At 48.3% G+C, this 23,416-nt stretch overlaps 1 protein-coding gene across 1 annotated transcript; it reads left to right on the plus strand.

Annotated features, from left to right (window-relative positions):
* Nucleotides 1-22,913, plus strand: cep83 (centrosomal protein 83). The gene is made up of 16 exons (XM_075471256.1): nt 1-101; nt 1,366-1,570; nt 7,602-7,752; nt 7,828-7,920; nt 14,488-14,619; nt 17,758-18,009; nt 18,143-18,274; nt 19,469-19,583; nt 20,354-20,498; nt 20,589-20,738; nt 21,117-21,192; nt 21,266-21,423; nt 21,922-22,051; nt 22,129-22,232; nt 22,526-22,712; nt 22,793-22,913. Exons 2-16 carry the CDS (start codon nt 1,371-1,373, stop codon nt 22,910-22,912), a joined length of 2,145 nt encoding a protein of 714 aa, XP_075327371.1. The 5' UTR covers nt 1-101; nt 1,366-1,370; the 3' UTR covers nt 22,913.
* The last annotated feature ends 503 nt before the right edge of the window (nt 22,914-23,416 follow it).

Raw genomic sequence — 23,416 nt, forward strand, 5'->3', positions numbered from 1 at the left:
TCGTGAATTTTCCCATGATGCCACAGTCTGTAGTTTACAGATTAGCTAGCCAGCATAAGTTAGCAAACAAAGCAGGAAAAAGGGGATTTCGTGTACAGGAGGTAAAGTTTTCTTTTGGTAACTGGTGTCCTTTGTAAAAGGAAAGTAACCTGTAAAAGCAACATTTTTCCTGAGTTTGTTTTAAGTTCATTAAAAGCCCAAAATGCGCATCAGGTCGTATTTTAAATTAGCCATGTTGGCTAACTACAAAGTTAGCTTTCGGGCTAATCTTTGTTCCGCGGGGGTGAAAATGGTTAGATTATGATTAAATTAGGATTGTAAACTGTTCCAAAACGGTGAGCCGTGTGTGAATTGTGAATATTTAAACGCCCAAAGTCCGAACCTTTTTAAAGAAAAGGGCGGAAGTGTTGTGTCCGATAATGGATGCAGCTAGTTAGCTAGTTAGCATCTGAAGCATCTGAAGCCTCTGCGCCGAGGCGCGACATTCAAAAACACCTGCAGAGCTTAAATCGAAGTGTTTTAACTCTGTTAATTATTCCTTTAAATGTGTGAGTCCACAGTTAGAGATGCGACAGCAACAATAAATACGTTAGTGTTAGTTTCTTCAGTCCAACTGACTCTGGGCTGAAGTTTCCTCCTTAAGAAGCTGGAGAATAAATTAAGCTTCTGAGGAGCTGCCGCCACAAAGCCTTCGTCTCCACAACAGAGGCAGCAGCCAGCTAACTGATCACTGTCTGGGGGACCCTTCAGAAAGCAGCCATGGTTACTGCCTGACAACAAAAGGTCACATGTTGCTTCCTCAGAGGCTTCCTCAGAGTGTTAAAACCAGAGTCAGCAGCCTTCAGACTGACAGAATTCAGCCTGAAGCAGCTGCCTGCAGACACTCTGGGTTTGCTGAGATTCCTCCTGTTTTTCCTCCTGATTCCTCCTGATTTTCCTCCTGTTTTTCCTCCTGATTTTCCTCCTGTTTTTCCTCCTGATTTTCCTCCTGTTTTTCCTCCTGATTCCTCCTGATTTTCCTCCTGTTTTTCCTCCTGTTTTTCCTCCTGATTCCTCCTGATTTTCCTCCTGATTTTCCTCCTGATTCCTCCTGATTTTCCTCCTGATTCCTCCTGTTTTTCCTCCTGATTCCTCCTGATTTTCCTCCTGATTCCTCCTGATTTTCCTCCTGATTCCTCCTGATTTTCCTCCTGATTTTCCTCCTGATTTTCCTCCTGATTCCTCCTGATTTTCCTCCTGATTTTCCTCCTGTTTTTCCTCCTGATTCCTCCTGATTTTCCTCCTGATTTTCCTCCTGATTCCTCCTGATTTTCCTCCTGTTTTTCCTCCTGATTTTCCTCCTGATTCGGGCTCTCCCCTGCTCAGGTGAGATGACCTCCTCCGTCCTGGGCCAGTCGGCCCCTCTGGTCCCAAACCTGGAGCCCGGCATGGGGAAGTCTGCAGCCATCCTGGGGCTGTCTGCCGGCCTGGGGGGGGCAGAGATGGAGCTGCAGAAAATGCTTATTGACGAGAGGATCAAGTGTGAAAACCACCGAACCAACTACCAGACGCTAAAGGCTGAACACACCAGGTGAATATCTTTATTACATTTCTCTATTAGTTTTATTCTTATTTAATGCAATCATCTGCACACATTTTCTCCCTTTAAGGCTAATTCAGAATGTGGAACAGACCAACTACATACTGCCTACTACATACTACATACTGCCTACTACATACTACATACTACATACTGCATACTGCATACTACATACTGCATACTGCATACTACATACTGCCTACTACATACTTTATACTACATACTACATACTGCATACTTGCATACTACATACTGCATACTACATACTACATACTGCATACTGCATACTACATACTACATACTACATACTGCATACTACATACTGCATACTACATACTACATACTGCATACTTGCATACTACATACTGCATACTACATACTGCATACTGCATACTACATACTACATACTGCATACTACATACTGCCTACTACATACTTTATACTACATACTACATACTGCATACTTGCATACTACATACTGCATACTACATACTGCATACTACATACTGCCTACTGCATACTGCATACTTCCATACTACATACTGCATACTACATACTGCATACTACATACTTTATACTGCATACTACATACTGCATACTTCCATATTACTACATACTGCCTACTGCATACTGCATAGTTCCATACTGCATACTACATACTGCATACTTTATACTGCATACTACATACTGCCTACTGCATACTGCATAGTTCCATACTGCATACTACATACTGCATACTTTATACTGCATACTACATACTGCCTACTGCATACTGCATACTTCCATACTACATACTACATACTACATACTGCATACTACATACTTTATACTGCATACTACATACTTCCATATTACATAGTGCCTACTACATACTACATCCTTTATACTACATACTGCATACTACATAGTGCATACTACATACTTTATACTACAAACTGCCTACTGCATACTGCATACTTCCATACTACATACTGCATACAACATACTGCATACTGCCTACTACATACTGCCTACTACATACTTTATACTACATACTACATACTGCATACTTGCATACTACATACTGCATACTACATACTGCATACTTTATACTGCATACTGCATACTGCATACTTCCATACTACATACTGCATACTACATACTTTATACTGCATACTACATACTGCATACTTCCATATTACTACATACTGCCTACTGCATACTGCATAGTTCCATACTGCATACTACATACTGCATACTTTATACTGCATACTACATACTGCCTACTGCATACTGCATACTTCCATACTGCATACTACATACTGCATACTTTATACTGCATACTACATACTGCCTACTGCATACTGCATACTTCCATACTACATACTGCATACTACATACTGCATACTACATACTTTATACTGCATACTACATACTGCCTACTACATACTACATACTGCATACTACATACTACATCCTTTATACTACAAACTGCATACTGCCTACTACATAGTGCATACTACATACTTTATACTACAAACTGCATACTACATACCGCATACTATATACTGCATACAACATACTACATACCGCATACTGCATACTACATACAACATACCGCATACTATATACTACATACCGCATACTACATACCGCATACTACATACAACATACCGCATACTATATACTACATACCGCATACTACATACAACATACTACATACTGCATACTACATACAACATACCGCATACTATATACTACATACCGCATACTACATACAACATACTACATACCGCATACTGCATACTACATACAACATACCGCATACTATATACTACATACCGCATACTACATACTACATACTACATACCGCATACTATATACTGCATACAACATACTACATACTATATACTACATACCGCATACTGCATACTACATGCAACATACCGCATACTATATACTACATACCGCATACTACATACAACATACCGCATACTACATACAGCATACCGCATACTACATACCGCATACTGCATACAACATACCGCATACTACATACTGCATACAACATACTACATACCGCATACTGCATACAACATACCGCATACTACATACTGCATACAACATACTACATACCGCATACTGCATACAACATACCGCATACTACATACAACATACCGCATACTACATACTGCATACAACATACTACATACCGCATACTGCATACAACATACCGCATACTACATACTACATACCGCATACTATATACTATATACCGCATACTACATACAACATACTGCATACTACATACTGCATACTGCATACAACATACCGCATACTGCATACAACATACCGCATACTGCATACTACATACCGCATACTGCATACTACATACAACATACTACATACTGCATACTACATACCGCATACTACATACAACATACCGCATACTGCATACCACATACTGCATACTACATACCGCATACTGCATATCACATACCGCATACTGCATACTACATACTGCATACCGCATACCGCATACTGCATACTACATACCGCATACTACATACAACATACCGCATACTGCATACTGCATACTACATACTGCATACTACATACCGCATACTACATACTGCATACCGCATACTACATACCACATACCGCATACTGCATACCACATACTGCATACCGCATACTACATACTACATACCACATACCGCATACTGCATACTACATACCGCATACTGCATACTACATACCGCATACTGCATACTACATACCGCATACTGGATACTACATACTGCATACTACATACAACATACCGCATACTACATACTATATACTATATACTATATACTGCATACTACATACAACATACTGCATACTACATACTACATACCGCATTCTGCATACTACATACCGCATACTGCATACTAAATACCGCATACTACATACTGCATACTAAATACCGCATACTACATACCGCATACTACATACCGCATACTGCATACTACATACTATATACTATATACTGCATACAACATACTGCATACAACATACTGCATACTGCATACTACATACTGCATACTACATACAGCATACCGCATACTACATACTGCATACTGCATACTACATACCGCATACTGCATACTGCATACCGCATACTGCATACTACATACCGCATACTACATACAACATACCGCATACTACATACTACATACCACATACCGCATACTGCATACTACATACTGCATACTGCATACTACATACTGCATACTACATACTACATACCGCATACTGCATACTGCATACTACATACTGCATACTACATACGGCATACTACATACTACATACTGCATACCGCATACCGCATACTACATACCGCATACTACATACAGCATACTACATACTGCATACTGCATACTACATACTACATACCGCATACTGCATACTGCATACTACATACTGCATACTACATACTGCATACTACATACTGCATACTACATACGGCATACTACATACTACATACTGCATACCGCATACCGCATACTACATACCGCATACTACATACAACATACTACATACTGCATGCTGCATACTACATACGGCATACTACATACTACATACTGCATACCGCATACCGCATACTACATACCGCATACTACATACAGCATACTACATACAACATACTACATACTGCATACTGCATACTACATACCGCATACTACATACAACATACCGCATACTGCATACAACATACTGCATACTACATACCGCACACTGCATACTACATACAACATACTGCATACTACATACAACATACTGCATACTGCATACTACATACAACATACCGCATACTGCATACTACATACCGCATACTACATACAACATACTATATACTGCATACTACATACAGCATACTACATACAACATACTACATACTGCATACTGCATACTACATACCGCATACTACATACAACATACCGCATACTGCATACAACATACTGCATACTACATACCGCACACTGCATACTACATACAACATACTGCATACTACATACAACATACTGCATACTGCATACTACATACAACATACCGCATACTGCATACTACATACCGCATACTACATACAACATACTATATACTGCATACTACATAGGGTTGGGCGATGTCTTCTTAATTGGCAGAAGATGATGTTTACAGTGAAACATCGTGATGGACGATGATATCGTCGTCGGGGGGGGGTTGGGGGGGGGGTTGGCTACGACTTATTAATGATCAAATAATAATAATAATAAAACGGTAGTATATAAGCTACATGGTGATGATTCTACACAGACTCCCCAGGCTTTAGCTTTAAGGGGGAAAAAAACATCCTTCCGCGTTTGAATGGCCCGTGCCAGAATGTCACTATCCCATAGATAGCCTACTTATTTAACCTACTTAATTGTAACAATAAATACATATTTAGGCCATCATAAAATATATAATAATAATCTACTAACAACGGCAATTTAATGGTAATACATTTAAAACTATATATTTTGTTTTACTAATGCGCTTTGGCGCGCTGCGCGTTATAAAAAGCTGCCGTTCCATTCCTGAATTTTAACGGTTAAAAGCATCCGTTTTATTCCGTTAGAGGCTCATTTCATTTCAACAGCTGGCAACCTACCATGACGCAGGAGTTGGTTGGAAAGAAGGGCACCACTTCGCCTATTTGGAATTTCTTTGGTTTTGAACCAGATGAGCGTGGGCTGCCAAAAGATTTAAATAAATGTGTCTGTAAGATTTGCGCATCTGTGGTCCGTGCCAAAGATGGACAGACAACAAATCTACGCGACCACCTGCGTGTTCACCATCCTGAAGAATATGCAACGATCAACGTGTCTGTGCGCTCAGGGCTTGCCAAAAAACGCAACCGACCATATCTGTGATGTTTGCGAAAAGCACTAAATATAAAACTGACAGTGACCGGTGGCAGGAGCTGACAGGTGTTGTAACTCGCTACCTGGCCAAAGAAATGATATCGTTCAACACGTTCGAGAAGCCCACTTTCAAGGCCATGCTACACACCTTTGACAGGCAGTACGAGTTGCCAGCTTTGCACTGCAAAGTTAATGCTTTAGCTGAAGTTGAACTTCATACCACCTTTTCTGTTGACAATAAGCAAGTTTCCCAACGCACTACGAGCAGTTAGCGTGAATAACATGAAATGTTTGACGTGGGAAAAACGGAAGACAAGCTGTAACCTAGACATAATACCCTAATAAAAATAATAATAATGATAATAATAAATTATATAAGAATAAGCCAATTAGGCATATTTGTAGCATAGGCTATTTTAATTTTCATGCCTGACTCTAATTCATATTACCGTAGTTATATATATTCCTAAAAAAAAAAAAGAAAAAGAAAAAGTGGGCGTGGCATCACGATGGTTACCATCCATCGTGATGGTGGGTCATAAATGACGATGGACGATACTACATACTGCATACTACATACTCATTGATCAGACAGTATGCAGAGCGTTTACCCACAATGCATTTGGCTCCTGCCCGAGCCGAAATCAGCCGGCCTGAAGCTGATTTCCCTTAAGCTCTAAACTCTGTAAACTTTAGCAACATTTGAAACATTTTCAGGAGAGAAAGTAGTCGTTTAGATCCCCAACGTGTTGAAAACCTGACAAAATACCGGCTGTTTACAATTTTGTTCCCACGAATTCGGCGCTACTAAAGCTAGCTGCAGTGAGCAACGCACTTCCGGTTATTTTCACAAAATAAAATACCCGTTGCCTTTTATCATAGAGAAAGCCATTACCATACAATTGGTGCTTTTGTTTTGAAAACAGGAAGTGAACCTAACCTCGTTGTAGCTAGCTTGAAACTGCCGTTTTGACAGGAAATGACGATCGGCGACGTCACGTTACGTTGCATCTTGGGTAGTTTGAGTATGAGTAGTAACCTCATGATGCATAGGTTCATCTGAACTTGTTCTTTCTAACTGAACCTGTTCTTTCTGTTTGAACCTGTTCTTTCAGCCTGCAGGATGAGTTCTCGCGGGCCCAGGCCGAGCTCAGGCGGCTGCTGAGCGACCGGACGTCGCAGCAGGAGAAGCTGCAGCTGCTGCTGGCCGAGCTGAGAGGAGAGCTGCTGGATAAAACCAGAGAGCTGGAGGAGCTGCGGCTGCAGGTGCACCTCCACCCGAACCACACCTGTTGGTGCTTTTCCTGCCCGTGACTGACTGTAGGTTTAAAATCTGATCAGGTGATGACCCCCCAGAGGCTGGAGCTGCTCAGAGCTCAGGTCCAGCAGGAGATGGAGGCTCCGGTCAGAGAGAGGTTCAACAAGCTGGAGGAGGTACGGAGGAAGGAAATGTGTAGCCTCAGTTCATCCTGCTGGGTTATAGGGAGGCTGTACCAGGTGTAGCCTCAGTTCATCCTGCTGGGTTATAGGGAGGCTGTACCAGGTGTAGCCTCAGTTCATCCTGCTGGGATACAGGGAGGCTGTACCAGGTGTAGCCTCAGTTCATCCTGCTGGGTTATAGGGAGGCTGTACCAGGTGTAGCCTCAGTTCATCCTGCTGGGATAAAGGGAGGCTGTACCAGGTGTAGCCTCAGTTCATCCTGCTGGGTTATAGGGAGGCTGTACCAGGTGTAGCCTCAGTTCATCCTGCTGGGTTATAGGGAGGCTGTACCAGGTGTAGCCTCAGTTCATCCTGCTGGGATAAAGGGAGGCTGTACCAGGTGTAGCCTCAGTTCATCCTGCTGGGTTATAGGGAGGCTGTACCAGGTGTAGCCTCAGTTCATCCTGCTGGGTTATAGGGAGGCTGTACCAGGTGTAGCATCAGTTCATCCTGCTGGGTTATAGGGAGGCTGTACCAGGTGTAGCCTCAGTTCATCCTGCTGGGTTATAGGGAGGCTGTACCAGGTGTAGCCTCAGTTCATCCTGCTGGGTTATAGGGAGGCTGTACCAGGTGTAGCCTCAGTTCATCCTGCTGGGTTATAGGGAGGCTGTACCAGGTGTAGCATCAGTTCATCCTGCTGGGTTATAGGGAGGCTGTACCAGGTGTAGCCTCAGTTCATCCTGCTGGGTTATAGGGAGGCTGTACCAGGTGTAGCCTCAGTTCATCCTGCTGGGTTATAGGGAGGCTGTACCAGGTGTAGCCTCAGTTCATCCTGCTGGGATAAAGGGAGGCTGTACCAGGTGTAGCCTCAGTTCATCCTGCTGGGATAAAGGGAGGCTGTACCAGGTGTAGCCTCAGTTCATCCTGCTGGGTTATAGGGAGGCTGTACCAGGTGTAGCCTCAGTTCATCCTGCTGGGTTATAGGGAGGCTGTACCAGGTGTAGCATCAGTTCATCCTGCTGGGTTATAGGGAGGCTGTACCAGGTGTAGCCTCAGTTCATCCTGCTGGGTTATAGGGAGGCTGTACCAGGTGTAGCCTCAGTTCATCCTGCTGGGTTATAGGGAGGCTGTACCAGGTGTAGCCTCAGTTCATCCTGCTGGGATAAAGGGAGGCTGTACCAGGTGTAGCCTCAGTTCATCCTGCTGGGATAAAGGGAGGCTGTACCAGGTGTAGCCTCAGTTCATCCTGCTGGGTTATAGGGAGGCTGTACCAGGTGTAGCCTCAGTTCATCCTGCTGGGTTATAGGGAGGCTGTACCAGGTGTAGCCTCAGTTCATCCTGCTGGGTTATAGGGAGGCTGTACCAGGTGTAGCCTCAGTTCATCCTGCTGGGTTATAGGGAGGCTGTACCAGGTGTAGCATCAGTTCATCCTGCTGGGTTATAGGGAGGCTGTACCAGGTGTAGCCTCAGTTCATCCTGCTGGGATAAAGGGAGGCTGTACCAGGTGTAGCATCAGTTCATCCTGCTGGGATAAAGGGAGGCTGTACCAGGTGTAGCATCAGTTCATCCTGCTGGGTTATAGGGAGGCTGTACCAGGTGTAGCCTCAGTTCATCCTGCTGGGATAAAGGGAGGCTGTACCAGGTGTAGCCTCAGTTCATCCTGCTGGGTTATAGGGAGGCTGTACCAGGTGTAGCCTCAGTTCATCCTGCTGGGTTATAGGGAGGCTGTACCAGGTGTAGCATCAGTTCATCCTGCTGGGATACAGGGAGGCTGTACCAGGTGTAGCCTCAGTTCATCCTGCTGGGTTATAGGGAGGCTGTACCAGGTGTAGCATCAGTTCATCCTGCTGGGATACAGGGAGGCTGTACCAGGTGTAGCCTCAGTTCATCCTGCTGGGTTATAGGGAGGCTGTACCAGGTGTAGCATCAGTTCATCCTGCTGGGTTATAGGGAGGCTGTACCAGGTGTAGCCTCAGTTCATCCTGCTGGGATATAGGGAGGCTGTACCAGGTGTAGCATCAGTTCATCCTGCTGGGATAAAGGGAGGCTGTACCAGGTGTAGCCTCAGTTCATCCTGCTGGGTTATAGGGAGGCTGTACCAGGTGTAGCCTCAGTTCATCCTGCTGGGATAAAGGGAGGCTGTACCAGGTGTAGCCTCAGTTCATCCTGCTGGGATAAAGGGAGGCTGTACCAGGTGTAGCCTCAGTTCATCCTGCTGGGTTATAGGGAGGCTGTACCAGGTGTAGCCTCAGTTCATCCTGCTGGGTTATAGGGAGGCTGTACCAGGTGTAGCCTCAGTTCATCCTGCTGGGATACAGGGAGGCTGTACCAGGTGTAGCATCAGTTCATCCTGCTGGGTTATAGGGAGGCTGTACCAGGTGTAGCCTCAGTTCATCCTGCTGGGTTATAGGGAGGCTGTACCAGGTGTAGCCTCAGTTCATCCTGCTGGGTTATAGGGAGGCTGTACCAGGTGTAGCCTCAGTTCATCCTGCTGGGTTATAGGGAGGCTGTACCAGGTGTAGCATCAGTTCATCCTGCTGGGATACAGGGAGGCTGTACCAGGTGTAGCCTCAGTTCATCCTGCTGGGATATAGGGAGGCTGTACCAGGTGTAGCATCAGTTCATCCTGCTGGGTTATAGGGAGGCTGTACCAGGTGTAGCATCAGTTCATCCTGCTGGGTTATAGGGAGGCTGTACCAGGTGTAGCCTCAGTTCATCCTGCTGGGATAAAGGGAGGCTGTACCAGGTGTAGCCTCAGTTCATCCTGCTGGGTTATAGGGAGGCTGTACCAGGTGTAGCCTCAGTTCATCCTGCTGGGTTATAGGGAGGCTGTACCAGGTGTAGCCTCAGTTCATCCTGCTGGGTTATAGGGAGGCTGTACCAGGTGTAGCCTCAGTTCATCCTGCTGGGTTATAGGGAGGCTGTACCAGGTGTAGCCTCAGTTCATCCTGCTGGGTTATAGGGAGGCTGTACCAGGTGTAGCCTCAGTTCATCCTGCTGGGTTATAGGGAGGCTGTACCAGGTGTAGCCCCAGTTCATCCTGCTGGGTTATAGGGAGGCTGTACCAGGTGTAGCCTCAGTTCATCCTGCTGGGTTATAGGGAGGCTGTACCAGGTGTAGCCTCAGTTCATCCTGCTGGGATAAAGGGAGGCTGTACCAGGTGTAGCCTCAGTTCATCCTGCTGGGATACAGGGAGGCTGTACCAGGTGTAGCCTCAGTTCATCCTGCTGGGTTATAGGGAGAGGGAGACTCTTTGCATGGTGTGTTCAGTCAGAGGCTTCTTCAGCTCTGCTCAGAGAGAGTTCGGCTCAGAGGTCTTAGTGTAGGGGTGGGCGATATGGGCAAAAAAAAAATCTCGATATTTTTTAGGATTTTCACGATAAAGATATTTTGAAAATATATATTTTTTTTTAACCTGCGTTAAGATCACAATAAAATGAACACAAGCATGCAAGTCTAAGCACACACGGCCGGTACAGTGAAACTGCGAATGGCTCATTAAATCAGTTATGGTTCCTTTGATCGCTCTACCGTACTCTTGGATAACTGTGGCAATTCTAGAGCTAATACATGCAAAACGAGCGCTGACCTTCGGGGATGCGTGCATTTATCAGTCACCAAAGCGACCGGGTGCCTCTCGGGGTGCCCCGGCTGCTTTGGTGACTGATAACCTCGAGCCGTTTCTCAGGCTACTTCTCCCTCCGGAGAGGGAGCCTGAGAAACGGCTCCCACATCCAAGGAAGGCAGCAGGCGCGCAAATTACCCACTCCCGACTCGGGGAGGTAGTGACGAAAAATAACAATACAGGACACTTTAAATCCTTTAACGGGGATCAATTGGAGGGCAAGTCTGGTGCCCGCAGCCGCGGTAATTCCAGCTCCAATAGCGTATCTTAAAGTTGCTGCAGTTAAAAAGCTCGTAGTTGGATCTCGGGATCGAGCTGACGGTCCGCCGCGAGGCGAGCTACCGTCTGTCCCAGCCCCGGCCTCTCTCTGTCCCAGCCCCGGCCTCTCTCTGTCCCGGCCCCGGCCTCTCTCTGTCCCGGCCCCGGCCTCTCTCTGTCCCGGCCCCGGCCTCTCTCTGTCCCGGCCCCGGCCCCTCTCTGTCCCGGCCCCGGCCTCTCTCTGTCCCAGCCCCGGCCTCTCTCTGTCCCGGCCCCGGCCTCTCTCTGTCCCGGCCCCGGCCTCTCTCTGTCCCGGCCCCGGCCTCTCTCTGTCCCGGCCCCGGCCTCTCTCTGTCCCGGCCCCGGCCTCTCTCTGTCCCGGCCCCGGCCTCTCTCTGTCCCAGCCCCGGCCTCTCGCTGTCCCGGCCCCGGCCTCTCTCTGTCCCAGCCCCGGGGGGGGGGCCTCTCTCTGTCCCGGCCCCTGCCTCTCTCTGTCCCGGCCCCGGCCTCTCGCTGTCCCAGCCCCTGCCTCTCTCTGTCCCGGCCCCGGCCTCTCTCTGTCCCGGCCCCGGCCTCTCGCTGTCCCAGCCCCTGCCTCTCTCTGTCCCAGCCCCTGCCTCTCTCTGTCCCAGCCCCTGCCTCTCTCTGTCCCAGCCCCGGCCTCTCTCTGTCCCGGCCCCTGCCTCTCTCTGTCCCGGCCCCGGCCTCTCGCTGTCCCAGCCCCTGCCTCTCTCTGTCCCGGCCCCGGCCTCTCTCTGTCCCGGCCCCGGCCCCTCGCTGTCCCAGCCCCGGCCTCTCTCTGTCCCAGCCCCTGCCTCTCTCTGTCCCGGCCCCGGCCTCTCTCTGTCCCGGCCCCGGCCTCTCTCTGTCCCAGCCCCGGCCTCTCTCTGTCCCGGCCCCTGCCTCTCTCTGTCCCGGCCCCTGCCTCTCTCTGTCCCGGCCCCTGCCTCTCTCTGTCCCGGCCCCGGCCTCTCGCTGTCCCGGCCCCTGCCTCTCTCTGTCCCGGCCCCGGCCTCTCTCTGTCCCGGCCCCGGCCTCTCTCTGTCCCGGCCCCTGCCTCTCTCTGTCCCGGCCCCGGCCTCTCTCTGTCCCGGCCCCGGCCTCTCTCTGTCCCGGCCCCGGCCTCTCGCTGTCCCGGCCCCGGCCTCTCGCTGTCCCGGCCCCGGCCTCTCTCTGTCCCGGCCCCGGCCTCTCTCTGTCCCGGCCCCGGCCTCTCGCTGTCCCGGCCCCGGCCTCTCTCTGTCCCGGCCCCGGCCTCTCTCTGTCCCGGCCCCGCCTCTCGCTGTCCCGGCCCCGGCCTCTCGCTGTCCCGGCCCCGGCCTCTCTCTGTCCCGGCCCCGGCCTCTCGCTGTCCCGGCCCCGGCCTCTCTCTGTCCCGGCCCCGGCCTCTCTCTGTCCCGGCCCCGGCCTCTCGCTGTCCCGGCCCCGGCCTCTCGCTGTCCCGGCCCCGGCCTCTCTCTGTCCCGGCCCCGGCCTCTCGCTGTCCCGGCCCCGGCCTCTCTCTGTCCCGGCCCCGGCCTCTCTCTGTCCCGGCCCCGGCCTCTCGCTGTCCCGGCCCCTGCCTCTCTCTGTCCCAGCCCCGGCCTCTCTCTGTCCCGGCCCCGGCCTCTCGCTGTCCCGGCCCCGGCCTCTCTCTGTCCCGGCCCCGGCCTCTCTCTGTCCCGGCCCCGGCCTCTCGCTGTCCCGGCCCCGGCCTCTCTCTGTCCCGGCCCCGGCCTCTCTCTGTCCCGGCCCCGGCCTCTCTCTGTCCCGGCCCCGGCCTCTCTCTGTCCCGGCCTCGGCCTCTCTCTGTCCCAGCCCCGGCCTCTCTCTGTCCCGGCCTCGGCCTCTCTCTGTCCCAGCCCCTGCCTCTCGCTGTCCCGGCCCCGGCCTCTCTCTGTCCCGGCCCCGGCCTCTCTCTGTCCCGGCCCCGGCCTCTCGCTGTCCCAGCCCCTGCCTCTCGGCGCCCCCTCGATGCTCTTAGCTGAGTGTCCCGCGGGGTCCGAAGCGTTTACTTTGAAAAAATTAGAGTGTTCAAAGCAGGTTGGGCGCCATGGTAAGGGCAGAGGACCACTGGCGCCGCACTTTATTGATTTTTGGCGATTGGAAAAAAAAAAAATATATATATATATATATATATATATATATAGCCTATATCTCGATATTGCAAAATTACTCATTGTCAAAACAACATTCACGATAATTTTGCAAACGATACATATCGCCCACCTAGTCTCAGGCTGTTTGAGGAGCTGCTCAGTTCTCTGTAACAGAACTGATGAAAGGGAGAACACAGGGAAGGAGACGCTTTTAATGCTCCCATCTCCTCTTCTTCTCCTCCTCCTCCTCCTCCTCCTCCTCCTCTTCTTCTCCTCCTCCTCCTCCTCCTCCTCTTCCTCCTCCTCTTCCTCCCCCTCCTCCTCCTCTTCCCCCTCCTCCCCCTCCTCCCCCTCCTCCTCTTCCTCTCCTCCCCCTCCTCCTCCTCTTCCTCCTCCTCCCCCTCCTCCCCCTCCTCCTCTTCCTCCTCCCCCTCTTCCTCCTCCCCCTCCTCCTCTCCTCCCCCTCCTCCTCCCCCTCCTCTTCCTCCCCCTCCTCCTCCTCTTCCTCTTCCTCCCCCTCCTCCTCCTCTTCCTCCTCCCCCTCCTCCTCCCCCTCCTCCTCTCCTCCTCCTCCTCTCCTCCTCCTCCTCCCCCTCCTCCTCTCCTCCTCCCCCTCTGTAGGAGACGGAGAGGTACAGGTCAGAGTACAACAAGCTGCGGTACGAGTTCACCTTCATCAAGTCTCAGTCTGAGCACCAGAGAGAGGAGCACGCTCGTACTCTGGAGGAGAGGAAGATCCGCTACGAGGCAGAGGTGGGTGGGTTAGTAACTAAGTGTTAGTAACTACTGAGTGTTAGTAACTAATTAACTGAGTGTTAGTAACTACTGAGTGTTAGTAACCAGTTTACTGAGTGTTAGTAACTAATGTGTGTTAGTAACTACTGAGTGTTAGTAACCAGTTTACTGTGTGTTAGTAACTACTGAGTGTTAGTAACTAATTAACTGAGTGTTAGTAACCAATGAGTTTTAGTAACTACTGAGTGTTAGTAACTAATGTGTGTTATTAACTGTGTGTTAGTAACTGAGTGTTAGTAACTAATTAACTGTGTGTTAGTAACTACTGAGTGTTAGTAACTAGTTTACTGAGTGTTAGCAACTAATGTGTGTTAGTAACTACTGAGTGTTAGTAACCTAACCAGTTTATTGAGTGTTAGTAACCAGTTTACTGAGTGTTAGTAACTAATGAACTGAGTGTTAGTAACTAATTAACTGAGTGTTAGTAACTAATGAGTGTTAGTAACTAATGTGTGTTAGTAACTAATGTGTGTTATTAACTGTGTGTTAGTAACTGAGTGTTAGTAACTAATTAACTGTGTGTTAGTAACTACTGAGTGTTAGTAACTAGTTTACTGAGTGTTAGCAACTAATGTGTGTTAGTAACTAATTAACTGTGTGTTAGTAACTACTGAGTGTTAGTAACCTAACCAGTTTACTGAGTGTTAGTAACCAGTTTACTGAGTGTTAGTAACTAATGAGTGTTAGTAACTAATGTGTGTTAGTAACTAATTAACTGTGTGTTAGTAACCAGTTTACTGAATGTTAGTAACTAATGTGTGTTATTAACTGTGTGTTAGTAACTGAGTGTTAGTAACTAATTAACTGTGTGTTAGTAACTACTGAGTGTTAGTAACTAGTTTACTGAGTGTTAGTAACTAATGAACTGAGTGTTAGTAACTAATTTACTGAGTGTTAGCAACTAATGTGTGTTAGTAACTAATTAACTGTGTGTTAGTAACTACTGAGTGTTAGTAACCAGTTTACTGAGTGTTAGTAACTAATGAACTGAGTGTTAGTAACTAATTAACTGTGCGTTAGTAACTAGTTTACTGAGTGTTAGCTGAGTGTTAGTAACTAATGAGTGTTAGCAACTAATGTGTGTTAGTAACTAATTAACTGTGTGTTAGTAACTACTGAGTGTTAGTAACTAGTTTACTGAGTGTTAGTAACTAATGTGTGTTAGTAACTACTGAGTGTTAGTAACTAGTTTACTGAGTGTTAGTAACTAATGAACTGAGTGTTAGTAACTAATTAACTGTGCGTTAGTAACTAGTTTACTGAGTGTTAGTAACTAATTAACTGAGTGTTAGTAACTAATGAGTGTTAGTAACTAATGTGTGTTAGTAACTAATTAACTTTGCGTTAGTAACCAGTTTACTGAGTGTTAGTAACTAATTAACTGAGTGTTAGTAACCAGTTCACTGAATGTTAGTAACTAATTAACTGTGTGTTAGTAACTACTGAGTGTTAGTAACTAATTAACTGTGTGTTAGTAGATAATGTGTGTTAGTAACTAATTAACTGAGTGTTAGTAACTAATGTGTGTTAGTAATTAATGAGTGTTAGTAACTAATTAACTTTGCGTTAGTAACCAGTTTACTGAGTGTTAGTAACTAATTAACTGTGTGTTAGTAACTACTGAGTGTTAGTAACTAATTAACTGTGTGATAGTAACCAGTTTCAGTGTTTCCCACAGATGTGAAGGCAATGTGTGGTGGTGGGGGGGGGGGGGTGTAAAAAATAAAAATTCTTCAAAATAATTCCTTCGATAATAATTGGTCACACAAAACTTTATTGTATTAACCCTTAAGAACCCAGACCCATACTTAAATTAAAATTAAGGGGGTTATAACAGACTAAATAGACCACATAGAACCCATTTCAGAATTTTTTTCCAAAATACCACCGCCCACTGTCAGAGATCTGTAATGTGACATATTATGTCACATTGGGACTTAAGAACCTGGATAATTTCTCCATCAAGGAAAATTATGGGGGATGTAAGGATGTGTGACACCTGTGTCACGGTGGGTGGCACAGGTGCGGCTTATCTGCAGATATTCACATCTTCATTGTAAACAAATTAAAACATTAATTACACTGGTGGGACTGCTCAGCTGTTTCAGACTGATACCTCCGGTTCAGGCTGCTCCTCATCCTCAACACGCACGTCTCTCTTTCAATCGCGGAAAATATTTTTCAATACTCATCTGGATTGAAGCAGCAAACATTCAGTGTAAGAGTTTAAAAAAACTACTTTATTTGATTCACAGCTGATAGTGTTTAGACCTCGACAACCCAACTACATTTTTTTTTTTTTTACGGCAAACTTGCAACGAGTTAACTTTATAAAGAAGGCGTAATCGCGTGTTTGCTATGGGACGGGACGGGACGGGACAACATTGTATTCAAAATATAAAATATTTTTATAGGACTTTTTAATGTGTGATTTTATAAAGGTGCACGTGATACCAACCTTTGAATTCTTTCGGTTGAGCTAATCTAACGCGACGTGAAGCTAGCAAGCTTCCAGGGAAGCACGGAGGGGAGGGGCTGTGTGTGTGTGTGTGTGTGTGTGAGTGTGTGAGTAGGCTATGCGAGAGAGACGGAGGGAGAGCAGGGAAAGGAAATGCAGCTTAACGAATACGAGTATTTTTTAAATAGCGTTAAAAAAAATAATAATAACGAAACGCAATATGTGGCGGCCGGTGTTGAATCTGTGGCGCACCGCCACGAATTAGTCTGTGTGGGAAACACTGAGTTTACTGAGTGTTAGTAACTAGTTTAATGTGTGTTAGTAACTAATTTAGTGAGTGTTAGTAACTACTGTGTGTTAGTAACTAATTTAGTGAGTGTTAGTAACTAATTAACTGTGTGTTAGTAACTAGTTTACTGAGTGTTAGTAACTAATTAACTGTGTGTTAGTAATCAGTTTAGTGATGTTAGTAACTAGTTTACTGTGTGTTAGTAACTAGTTTACTGTGTGTTAGTAACTAGTTTAGTGAGTGTTAGTAACTAGTTTACCAAATGTTAGTAATTACCGAGTGTTAGTAACTAGTTTAGTGAGTGTTAGTAATCAGTAAACTGGTTAAAGTGCTACCGCTGTGCTCTCAGATCTGTCGGCTGGAGAAGGAGCGGGAGGAGCTGGTGGCTCAGTACCAGGGTTCTGACGCGCTGCGTGATGGGAGGCGGGTGGAGGCTCTGCTGAGGGAGAAGGCCCAGCTCCACCTGCGGCTGAAGGGCCTGGAGGCCGAGGCGGCCGAGCTCCGAGCCCAGAAGGAAAACTCGGGCCAGCAGGCCGAGAACGTCCAGCGGATCCAGATCAGACAGCTGACCGAGTCCCAGGCTGCCGTCAAGTCTCTGGAGGTGAGAAACCGGGCCTGAGACCGGGCCTGAGACCGGGCCTGAGACCGGGCCTGAGACCGGGCCTGAGACCGGGCCTGAGACCCCTGCTTCTGTCCGCTTTGGTTTAAACTCATTCTCTTTCTTTTGGCGGCAGGCGGAGAGTCAGTCGCTGCGGCTGCAGCTGGAGCGGCTGGAGAGCGAGCTGCAGCTGAGCCACGAGCAGAACGGCCAGCTGACCGGGAGGCTGCACCGGGCGGAGAGGGAGAACAACGCCCTCAGCTGTCAGGTACGCTGCTCCTTAAAGGGGCAGTTCGCCTCCTTAAAGGGACAGTTCGCCTCTTTAAAGGGACAGTTCGCCTCTTCTGACATGAAGCTGTGTAACATCCCATATCAGCAGCATCATTTCTGAACATCTTCTTACCCCCTGCTGCGTCCTGTGAGCAGAGTTCCAGCCTCGTTTTGGTGCTGATGAAGGTAGTCCGGCTAGTTGGCTGGGGTTTAAAAAATAAAGCGTTTTGCTTCTCAGAACAATATGCGTTCAACAGAGTAATACATTTGCATCACAAAATGGTTCTCCAGGAAAAAGCCAGACCTCACAATCGCTTGGCCCTATTTTCTCTCCCTTGAAATCAATGCGTTTAGCCACCTAGCGATAGCCGCACCTGTTACCTGTAACAGTGCACCTGTAAAGCACTTTGAATTGTTTGTACATGAAATGTGCTATATAAATTAATTTGATTTGATTTACGGTGTTTACTGCTCTGAAGCAGGGGACTGCTCGTCTGCACAGCAGGCAGTGATACGAAGGGAGAGAAAATAGGGCCAAGAGATTGTGAGCTCTGACTTTTTCCTGGAGAACCATTTTGTGATGCAAATGTATTACTCTGTTGAACGCATATTGTTCTGAGAAGCAAAACGCTTTATTTTTTAAACCCCAGCCAACTAGCCGGACTACCTTCATCAGCACCAAAACGAGGCTGGAACTCTGCTCACAGGACGCAGCAGGGGGTAAGAAGATGTTCAGAAATGATGCTGCTGATATGGGATGTTACACAGCTTCATGTCAGAAGAGGCGAACTGTCCCTTTAAAGAGGAGAACTGTCCCTTTAAAGAGGCGAACTGTCCCTTTAAAGAGGTGAACTGTCCCTTTAAAGAGGCGAACTGTCCCTTTAAAGAGAGGATGCTGTCAGAGGCCGGGGGGGTCTGAAGCTTTGGGAACAGGTGGGCAGCTTAACATCAGGAGAGTAAAAAGGTCTGTTCTCTGTCTCGTTCTAAGCTTTTTCCACTCGGGTCCCCAGAATAATCCTGCAGAGAGGATCAGAACCAGCCCAAAAAGCCTGTTTTTACTGAATGTCGATGGAGAGTCGCTGCTTGCATTGGTTTTTCCTCTAAATCCAGAGACACTTTGTGATCTCTCTGTGAAGGTGTCTGAAGCTGGAAGAAGCAAACTGAAATGTTTTTAACTTTTAACGGGTCCCAGGTTGAGAGCCTGAAGCATTCCCATAAGCTGGAGGTGGCGGGCGTCAGGCTGGAGTGTGCTCGGTCCAAAGGGGAGCTGGAGCGGGAGAGGGACGCCCTGCAGGGCAACATGGACGGTATGATGTCACACTCTGTGCTCATCTCTGGTGTTCTGGCTAAAAGAAGCTCAACTTAAATCCATCTGCTTTTCTTTAAAGTCCAAAAATGACTCCAGAAGCTGTGTTTGTGTTCAAACGTTTTAGATTTTCCTTCCAAGCAGCCGGACTCTCCTGTGACCTTTAAAGGTTCCTGATCAGCAGTTCTGCAGCTTCCTGAAGCTCTCACACAGTTTTTTATTTTTTTTACATTAATTTACTCAAATAGTGGCCTAAAATGAACAGAAACAGACATTTAATTAGAATTTAATAAATTTCCAATGATTGTGACAGCCATATTAAGTATTTTATGTGGTTTTTGAAGCATTTTGGTCATGAGACGCCTCTTATTTCTTTATATTTTGCATCCAAGCAGCTTAAGTGATCTTCAGCAATAGTTTCAACACTTTCTGAAGGTTTTTCAGAGTTTTTATTTGGACATTTTCTGCTTTTTTCCTTGTTAAGCCACTTAACTCTGAGCGGTGAACCATTCAGGCAGGAAAAAGGCTCCTAACTCAAGGGATGAACCAGTGCTGTGTCCACATTTTAAACTGGATCTTTAGGCACTTTGTTCCCAGCAGCCTGTCACAGAGACACATCATTTCTTTAGCTGCATGTGTGAAAAACAGCAAAGATAACACAGTGTGACAGACAGAAAACAGGATTTCCATTTTATCTCTGCTCTTATTGAATGTTTCTCTGGCCCTGCATGAAGAAATACCGGGTGTCTGACGGTCGGTTGTGCTTGGCAGGTCTGCAGGCAGATGTGGAGCTGCTGAAGGCAGCTGTGGAACGACACAAAGAGGTTCTGCTGGAGAAAGAGAGGGAGATGGTCCGGAAGGTGCAGTCCGCTCGGGAGGAGGAGTTCTGCAAAACGGCCGCCTTGCATGAGGAAAAGTGAGGCTGATCTCAGCTTTCAGCCAGTCTGTGGGGTTCTGTGCTGCAGCACAGCTCTAACCTGGTTCTGATGGTTCTGCTGAACGTTAGGTTGGAGTTGGAGAACCGGCTGGCGGCGCTGGAGCAGCAGAGGGCGCTGCAGGGCGCCTCGGATCAGGCTCTGACGGAGGAGTGGGAGGAGCGTCTGCACAGCGCCCAGCAGGGCGAAGAGTCGGCCCGCAGGGAGCTGCAGAACCTGAGGTGGGCATCATGTTGCCCTGGTAACGGTTGGCATCATGTTGCCCTGGTAACGCTTGGCATCATGTTGCCCTGGTAACGGTTGGCATCATGTTGCCCTGGTAACGCTTGGCACCATGTTGCCCTGGTAACGCTTGGCATCATGTTGCCCTGGTAACGCTTGGCATCATGTTACCCTGGTAACGGTTGGCATCATGTTGCCCTGGTAACGCTTGGCACCATGTTGCCCTGGTAACGGTTGGCACCATGTTGCCCTGGTAACGCTTGGCACCATGTTGCCCTGGTAACGGTTGGCACCATGTTGCCCTGGTAACGCTTGGCACCATGTTGCCCTGGTAACGCTTGGCACCATGTTGCCCTGGTAACGGTTCTCTCCCTCAGGACGAAGCTGCAGCAGCAGAGCTCTCAGCTGGAGGAGCTCCAGAGACTCCAGGCAGAGATCTGCGACCTGCAGCAGGTACGGCAGCAACTTTCTCTGGGTAAAAACGCTGTGATGGCCACTAACCAATGTTTTATAAATGACATCACAGCGGAACCAGGAGCTCGGCGTGCAGCTGGGGACGCTGTCGCACTCTGAAGGTGAGCTGATGGAGACCAACCGGCGGCTGAGGGAAGCGGTGGACAGAGTGCGGGAGGAGCTGAGGGCGAGCCGGGCGCAGGCAGAGCGGAGCCAGCACGAGGCCGACAGGTCCGGAGCTTTTCTGTGCCTTCACAAGTTTTACAGCATCAAAATCAGACTTTCAATTTGAAAAACCAAGTGTAAAATAAATAAATAAATGAATCAATTTCTTTAAAAAAAATTCAGTGGAAAAAGAACCAGACTCAACATCCGGGTAAACAGGGAGAAGCAATCGATCCCTGTCTCACTATTAGTCACTGTTATTAACACAGATGGCAAATAAAGTAAACTCACTCACCGAAGCAGCATCACCTGTTAACATGGCTGATCTGTGAGACCGGGATCGATTGCTTCTCCCTGTTTACCCGGATGTTAAGTCTGCTTCTTTTTAGATGTTTAATTTATTTACACTGATTTTTGCTTTTAGAAATTGATTTTTTTTTTTTTTTACACTGTTGATTTTGAGGCTGTAAACATTCAAACTGATGGCACAGAAAAACTTCCACACACACACACTCACAGCAGGCTCTGAGCTGGTCTGAAGCTGCTCAGTGTCTCCCCCTACAGGCTGGTGGAGGAGCGGCGGGCGGAGTGGCTGCAGGAGAAGCTCGGGCTGCAGGAGCAGGAGGCGGAGCTGCAGCAGAAATACTGTCAGGCCAAAGAGAAGCTGCAGAGGGCAGCGGCCGCCCAGAAGAAGGTGCAGCACCTCCACCTTTCAGTTCACACCTCACACAGCTGCAGAATGAACCGACTCTGTCTGCTTGTGTTGTTCAGAGGAAGACTCAGACTGAGAACAAGGAGAGGAGGCTGAGGGATAAAGTCCAGCTGCTGGAGGCCAAGATCCAGGAGCTGGAGCTGGAGGCTGCGGCGGCTAAGAAGTAAGCCTCAAGTTAGCTGCTTTCTATAGTAAACCAGTCCCTCATGTTAGCTGCTTTCTGTAGTAAACCAGTCCCTCATGTTAGCTGCTTTCTGTAGTAAACCAGTCCCTCATGTTAGCTGCTTTCTGTAGTAAACCAGTCCCTCATGTTAGCTGCTTTCTGTAGTAAACCAGTCCCTCATGTTAGCTGCTTTCTGTAGTAAACCAGTCCCTCATGTTAGCTGCTTTCTATAGTAAACCAGTCCCTCATGTTAGCTGCTTTCTGTAGTAAACTGCCTTCTCTTCTCTCTCCAGGCGCTCGGCCTTCTCGGAGGATCAGGCTCAGCTGCACCGCCGGCTGAAGGAGCTCCAGCGGCGACACAACGAGTTCCGGCGCCTCCTGCTGGGCGGCCAGGCTCCTTTGGTGGGAGGCCCCGCCCTCCTGACCTCCTGCCCCAGCCCCTTCCCCCTCCTGGGGTCCGAGGGGCCGCCCAGCGACCCGGTGAGCATCAGTGGGTCGGTGTGAGGCGTCCTGTGATAATAATAATAATAATAATGATGATGATGTTCTCTGGGCTGCAGGAGGCTGAGCTGGCGCTGCTGCGGCGCAGGCTGGAGACTCTGGAGAGTGCACAGCAGCAGCAGCTGGAGGAGCTGGGATCTGTGGGGGGGCAGGAAGCAGCTGCCCAGCCCGACCTCTGACCTCTGTAACTGGGATCTGTGGGGCAGGAAGCAGCTGCCCAGCCCGACCTCTGACCTCTGTAACTGGGATCTGTGGGGGGGCAGGAAGCAGCTGCCCAGCCCGACCTCTGACCTCTGTAACTGGGATCTGTGGGGGGGCAGGAAGCAGCTGCCCAGCCCGACCTCTGACCCCTGTAACAGGGATCTGTGGGGGGGCAGGAAGCAGCTGCCCAGCCCGACCTCTGACCCCTGTAACAGGGATCTGTGGGGGGGCAGGAAGCAGCTGCCCAGCCCGACCTCTGACCCCTGTAACTGGGATCTGTGGGGGGGCAGGAAGCAGCTGCCCAGCCCGACCTCTGACCTCTGTAACAGGGATCTGTGGGGGGGCAGGAAGCAGCTGCCCAGCCCGACCTCTGACCTCTGTAACTGGGATCTGTGGGGCAGGAAGCAGCTGCCCAGCCCGACCTCTGACCTCTGTAACTGGGATCTGTGGGGGGGCAGGAAGCAGCTGCCCAGCCCGACCTC

This window comes from Odontesthes bonariensis, chromosome 8, assembly GCF_027942865.1.
Source record: "Odontesthes bonariensis isolate fOdoBon6 chromosome 8, fOdoBon6.hap1, whole genome shotgun sequence".
Lineage (NCBI taxonomy): Eukaryota > Metazoa > Chordata > Actinopteri > Atheriniformes > Atherinopsidae > Odontesthes > Odontesthes bonariensis.